This window comes from Bufo gargarizans, chromosome 2, assembly GCF_014858855.1.
Source record: "Bufo gargarizans isolate SCDJY-AF-19 chromosome 2, ASM1485885v1, whole genome shotgun sequence".
NCBI classification, from domain to species: Eukaryota; Metazoa; Chordata; class Amphibia; order Anura; family Bufonidae; genus Bufo; species Bufo gargarizans.
The window spans coordinates 211,997,278-212,004,491 of NC_058081.1; the positions used below are offsets into that span (position 1 = coordinate 211,997,278).

At 40.8% G+C, this 7,214-nt stretch overlaps 1 protein-coding gene across 2 annotated transcripts in view; it reads left to right on the forward strand.

Annotated features, from left to right (window-relative positions):
* KLHDC10 (kelch domain containing 10) overlaps positions 1-3,972 on the forward strand; it is a 56,292-nt gene extending 52,320 nt beyond the window's left edge. For both annotated transcript variants that reach the window (XM_044279990.1, XM_044279989.1), the window contains one exon: positions 580-3,972. In XM_044279990.1, the coding sequence (XP_044135925.1) occupies positions 580-789 (210 nt within the window). In that variant the 3' untranslated portion in view covers positions 790-3,972. The remainder of the gene's footprint in view (positions 1-579) is intronic.
* Positions 3,973-7,214: the final 3,242 nt, after the last annotated feature.

Here is a 7,214-nt window from a genome sequence, read left to right on the forward strand (position 1 = left end):
CCCCGCTGCCATTACAGAAACAGATGCCGGCCCCCATTCACTACACAGGGACACTGTTAAGGGGGGATCTGTGGATGACACATAAGATGAGATGCTATATATGCCACCCACAGATGCCCCCATAACAGTGTCATCCACAGACCACCATTAGTTCAAAACTCACCAAAAGCACACCTTTTTGGTGAAAAATATATTTTTTCTTATTTTCCGCCTCAAAAACCTAGGTGCGTCTTATAGGGCGAAAAATACGGTAATTAATTATAACTTTTTGTGAATTGGGACATTTTAAACTTGCTTTTTTTTAATTTTTATTCCAATTTAAATCTAGTAGGAGTCTGTTCATTTTTTGCTGACGCTGACTCCAGGTACCCAAAATTGCCTCAGACTTCACAGCCCTGCCCTGGAGACAATGTGTGGCCATGTGATTCCCCAGTCCAGCACCATGCACCTTACATGTACAGTGTGTGGTCGTTTTCAGGTTAACGAGAAGTGCACAATGTTTAGTATACACAGTAATTCAGATGAGAAGATGGTGTCAGTCACTTTGTTAATGGGCGATACGTATATTTTCTATTCTAGGCTGGCTGTATGTACATCCATGGAGGAGTAGTAAATATCCAGCAGAACAGGCGGACTGGATCTTTGTTCAAAATCTGGCTTGTCGTCCCCAGCCTTCTAGAACTGTGCTGGGAGAACTTGCTAAAACATTTCCCTCACCTTGCTCACCTCCCCACAAATCAGCTTCTACAGCTTGGACTATCACAAGGACTCATAGAGAGACTACAATGAAGTTGTTTGCACCCTGCTTGGACTCCCACAGTGTTTTACGAGTCTTTTCCAGGAGTACGCTGCTAAAGAGATCTAGATGCCTGGACCCTACTTGCTCAGATTATACGTGGCCTTCAGTCCTTTCACATTTTAACTATACCAGCGCATACATCAACAGTTTTAAGTCCATTACCGGCTATTATACCTTTTTATTCAGTGAAGAACCTTGATGCTTGAATACATGCTTTTAATTAACTTATTAGTAGCCAGTTGGTTTGAGGTGGATTCCACCAACCATCTGGTTTTGAGTCCTGTTTTTTGTGAACTGTATGCTCCATCAATCAGACTCAAGTCTGTAGCCAGATAATATATGTATTGTTAATGCGTTCCAGCTGCCTGAAACATTGCTTTATACAGCAGGAGTAATCCTTGCTGGTCTTGCCAATTCATTGACATGGCATTTGGCCTCATTCTTCATGTAGCATGTATGTTGTATGGGCACTGGTGGCTGATCCTCTAGAAGGTCAACTGATGTCTGCTTTCATGGAATTACATGGACTTCTGGACATCCTTAACAAAACTGACTGCCAGTTTTTTTTTTTATCCTGACCTCGAACATAAGGCTATATAGAAGCTACATCATGTACGGAATCTGTGAAAATTGTAGCTTTAACGTCATGCTGCCTAGTACTAGTCTAGAGATGTCACTACACCTTCTCACGTCTGTATATTGTACACTACTGGCCAAAGCCTCTCCAGCATGGAGAACACAGAGTAATCTGTCGTTGACTGTCATGGTTTTGTAACTTGCTTTTTTCTTCCCTTCTCCCTCCAGATCATTAGAGCACTTAGGGCAGATTTGTCCTCTCATACAAATCTGGGATGATGGTACTACTCCGCATCATACAAAAATAATTGTGTAATGAAAGCTCTGCTCTGATGATCTTATAGATGGATAGAATTGGGCTTCTGTGTGTTGCTGTTGTCCAAGGTTTTATGGTGGAAACGCTATGAAGCTATTCTAATTGTACTAATTGTTACTAAATTATATGGTATCTGAATTAACTGATCCCAGGAGCCAGGTGCTCAATGCTCTTGATAGGTAAACTTTTTGGGTTATTTTTTTTGAAGTCTTTGAAACTTGATTCAAATACACTAAAACATTTGGTTGTCAGGTCCTAAATTCTGCAATATTGTCCATTCCTGTGACCATCAGTCTCCATGTCTGTGTACTATGTAGGTATGGTTCTCTGCTGATTTTTTTATTTACTTTTTTTTTTCTATACTTAGATCTTCGTGCCTTCACTAATCCCACATGGGTTTTGTTTTTGTGTAATTTCCAGAAGAAACCGTTGTAAACTCTTATTCAAATCTTAGTCTACAGTGAAGCCCCCTCCCTAGAAGAATGCAACAAGGTTTAAGATGTTGTATTGTACCTCATTCTTTGTGCATTAAACTATTCTTGCACCTGGGATGTTCACTTACAGTATATAAAAAACACAAAAAGCATAAATGCTTAAAGGGCACCTGTCAGCAGATTTGTAGCTATGACACTGTCTGACCTGTTCCATGTGCGCTTGGCAGCTGAAGACATCTGTGTTGATCCCATGTCCATATGGGCTCGCATTGCTGAGAAAAATGATTTATATATACAGATGAGGGCTTTGCCATTTACAGCTAGAGGCTCTGCTGTCTCTACAACTGTACGACAGAGCCAGGCGTGATAACATTTTGACACACGTTTTTTCATAAGTACATAGGGTGCGGCGGTTGTAGAGAATGCAGAGCCTCTAGGAGTAACAGCAATGCCGGCACATATGTACATGGGACCAACAGAGATGCCTTCAGCTGCTAAGTGCACATGTAACAGGTTTCAGAGGTACAAATCTACTGACAGATGCCCTTTAACGATACCTAGGGAGACCTGTTGACCCTCATGCACATGGGTGTATTTGGCTCCATACAACCTTCATGGTTTAAGGAGCAGTAATAAACGGCCACGTAAATAAGCAGGAAAAATAGCGGCATGGAATATTGTATCGCGCGTCCTAGAAGCATTGCTTGCAGGTGAGGATAGCTTTGACGTACAGTGGAGTGTCATAGGGTGGCACTTCAGGGATGCAAGGTCTCCGCTATATGCATAATTCCTCTCCTGTCCCTGGGTTTTTAATATAAGGTAGGACTTGCCTGAACTGCTCCTCTATACTGTTCATCCCACTGTTTCCAACTACATATTCTTGCTATCAATTGGTACACTTTCAGTTTTTGGGAAAATGGGAATCCATTCATCCGTCACATTTCTTAGGGCTGGTTTGTTCTCGCCTCTTCTAGCTGTAGTATATTGGTTCTGTTTCTGAATGTATTTTATACACAATTTTAGTGCCTTTTTCTTTACCTTTAGAAATATGTGCCCTTTATTGTACATATCCCAAGCAAGCCAGTGTCTCAGCAATAACGTAATCTGTGAGTAAGCCGAATATCCTTTTTTTTTTTTGCTTCCAGCTAGAACAGAAATTCAACTATGTACGCACCATGAATGTCTTGAATTGGAACTAGAAAATGAATGCAGCTTATCTGTGCAGTATTTCAATAGCCTGGGCACTGAGTTTTTCATGATCCTTTGTTTTATAGCAATGTAGTGTTTTAATCCTATGGTGCTGGCAATGTACTTGATATTAACTCTTGCATCTTAAAACAATGTTCCTGGGGAATAATTTACAATCAGTGTTTTAGAACTTCTTACTTGAAGCTGTAGACAAGGAGCCAAGATGCTGGTTCATTTCACAAACTGACGCCTCTTGTTGGACACTCCATTCAGTTACTATATGAAGTATTTGCTGCCTATTTGTTATAGCTTCATGAAAACCATTTTAGTTTTTACTTGCTGTAAATGACTCTACTGCCTTAACCCAAACACATCAAGGAACCACACAAGACAAAGCAGAAATGGTAAGAAGTAGTCTGCTGTGAACGGGGCAGATGACGGCGCTGAGCCTTTCACCGTTACACAAACTCTTTTTAATGTTCTTGGCATGATGTATAAAGTATACAATAGACTTGTGTGCGGCTTTTACTAGGTGTACTTTTTAATTGTATAAAATTCAAGTGCAATATTTTGCTTTCTCAGTCATGCATGATAAATGCATTGTGTTGTTTTACATGTCTGTCTTATTTTTTTGAAACTGAATTAAAAAATTTTTTTTAATGGTCCAGATTTGTTACAGATTTGTGTGTATTAAAATTCTTCTAAATGCAACGATCCCACGGATTACGGATTCAGTATGTAGGTAACATTGGTATTTCCACCACTGCCATGTAATACATTCAAATGGTTCTCGCAACTAGTACTGGAGAGATGCCAGGATGTTAAAACTGCGTATATAACATTTCTCTGATGTAATGTATAGTGAACCTATACTGTAATAGTTTTTGGAAAAGGTCAGCCTCTACGGCATTCACTACCAAAGGATAGAATTGCTTTGGAAAAAGTAAAAAAAAAAAGTATATTTAATAGGAATATATTAAGACTTTCCTGTGTGGTGACTTGCACTGGTGCAGGAGGGATGTAGTACCTTCACACTATTGTAACTGTACAGCACAGGAGCTGTACCTGCACCATCAGCAGTACATACACTAGGCCTGCATGATATACCGCCAAAGCAATCACATTGCGATAATCGATGATTGTGATTTGGCATACCCAAAAATGCTGCGATTACCTATACACAGAGGGAGGAGGGGCTGGGGGCCGGCGTCTGTATTGGGAGTGACAGCGGGGACCGGTGCAGTCCCTGTATTCTAATGCACCGGCCCCGCTCACTGTTGTATAATATGATCTAACCTGTAGGCATTGGTAAAATATAATAATCCTGTATAATCCAGCTGTATTACTTACAGCTAAATTCCGTAGAGGGGAGGAGGCAGCCCGGGCGGATGGTGCATCATTCACTGCGTCATGCACCGGCGCCGCCCACTTTATGAATGAAGCGGACGCGTGACGTAGTGATTTACGCGCCACCCGCCCTGCCTCATCTCTTCTACGGAATTTAGCTGTAACTAATACAGCTGGATTATACAGGATTATTATATTTTAACGATGCCTACATGTTAGATATTACACAAGAGTGAGCGGGGCCGGTGCATTAGAATACAGGGACTGCAGCGGTCCCCACTGTCATTCCTAATACAGACGCAGGCCCCCAGCCCCTTCACACTGCAGGGACACTATAAGATGCTATATATGTGTCATTCACAGATCTTCCCCCTCATAGCAGTGTCATCCACAGATTCCCCCCCCCCCCCATAACAGTGCCATCCACAGATCCCATAACAGTGCAAATAGACCTCTAGCACCATTCCCTTTAAAATATTGCATCGCATATCGTTATCGCAATTTTTAGGACCCTAATCACACAAAATTCCCATATAGTGCAGCCCTAACATACACTATGTGGCAATGTGAAAGTAACAATAACAGAAAAGTGAGCTCACTGGAATATAACTCTGCCTGCTACACCTCCTAGCTGCTCAATACAATTAGTAATAAATGTCCAATTTCTCTGTTAATATATTCACATTTATTATTGCCTAATAAAATATAATGTTCTATGCATACAACAACCGATTTTAAAATGAACAAAAATTAAAAAAATCTAAAAATATTATGTATAGTCACAGTCCTTCTATAAATATAGTGCGGAGCTCTCGTACTATTCAAAAAATCATTACGTTCCACAGCAGTATAAGACAAGTTGATCAAATGTCTTGTCTTGTTAATACTTTTCTTATTCTAGTGTTGTTATTTAGTTTAAAGTTGCCACTCTTTGAAACAGTGCCAAATGTGTGCAGTTGTAATGTGGTAATTCTATTGTCACTGTTTGGATCTGCAGCACTATTTATGCGCAACAATTCGGCAGTATATGATGTAAATTGCTTATCATTTCATATGGAATGCGCAATAATTGTCAGGTGGTTTTCGTCACTCCCACTCAACTCATTCAGCAAATGGTGCAGTTACTGTGCGAAATGATCGAGCAGAATATGTTAACTGCTTACCGGACCTGTTATCTATCTATGGATCATGTGACTTGTAAACTCTGGACCGGACTATGGCATATGAGTACGGTTAGACAAGACCTGGACCGGACTATACTTCATCTTTATTCTTGTATTCCATCCAGACGTTCTTTTGTAAATGGACTCCATTAACAGACTATATTGTTTTTTACATATCATATGTTATATTCTGGTGATCCCTATTCTGGGCTGCAAAATCTTATAACTAGATATCTCGCATATAATGTACTTTCACATTACTTAAATCATATATATTAGAGATTATTCAAACCCTGCGGTTTGTGCTACATTATTCCTAGCATATTGTATATAATTTATACCTCCAAATTGTATAAAAAAAAAAACATGTATTTTTTTTTATACAATTTGGAGGTATAAATTATATACAATATGCTAGGAATAATGTAGCACAAACCGCAGGGTTTGAATAAGCTCCAATGTATGATTTTAAAGAGGGTCTGTCACCAGCATTTCACTTTTTTTTAACCCTTCCCACAGCTCCCTAGCATGCTTACAGTTAATAAAAACGTTACCTCTGGCATCAATCCTGGACTTATAAAGATCGTTTTTGATGGTTCTAGAAGATATGCAAATGAGGGCTCGCAAGTGCCCAGGGGTGCCGTTACTCTTGGGTGCCCTGCTTGCTCAGCCTTTTCATTACGTCCCCCCCCCCCCCCCCCCGCCCCTTCCTACCCTCCGCCCGTCCCATCCTTTCCCTCTGACTGCCTTTCTACTAACTTGTTATTCTGCCGATATCCTGCGCACTGCGATGCCCATTCCATTGTACGGCATCACAGTAACTATTGTGCATGCGCCGATGGACCGCCTCCTTTCGCGTCGTTAGCCGGCGCATGCGCAATAGTTACTGTGATGCCGTACAAAGGAATGGGCATCGCAGTGCGCAGGCGCGGGATATCGGCAGAATAACAAGTTAGTAGAAAGGCAGTCAGAGGGAAAGGATGGGCGGGTGAAGGGTAGGAAGGGGCGACGGGATGCAATGAAAAGGCTGAGCAAGCAGGGTACCTAAGAGAGTAACGGCGCCCCTGGGCACTTGCGAGCCCTCATTTGCATATCTTATAAAGATCATTTTTGATGGTTCTATAAGTCCAGGATTGATGCCAGAGGTAATGTTTTTATTAACTGTAAGCATGCTAGGGAGCTGTGGGAAGGGTTAAAAAAGTGAAATGCTGATGACAGACTCCCTTTTAAGTAATGTGGAAGTACATTATATGAGAGAAGATTTTGCAGCCCATAATAGGGTTCACCAGAATATAACATGATATGTAAAATAAACAATATAGTCTGTTAATGGAGTCCATTTAGAAAAGAATGTGAACAATCACGTCAGAATGGAATACAAGAATAAAGAT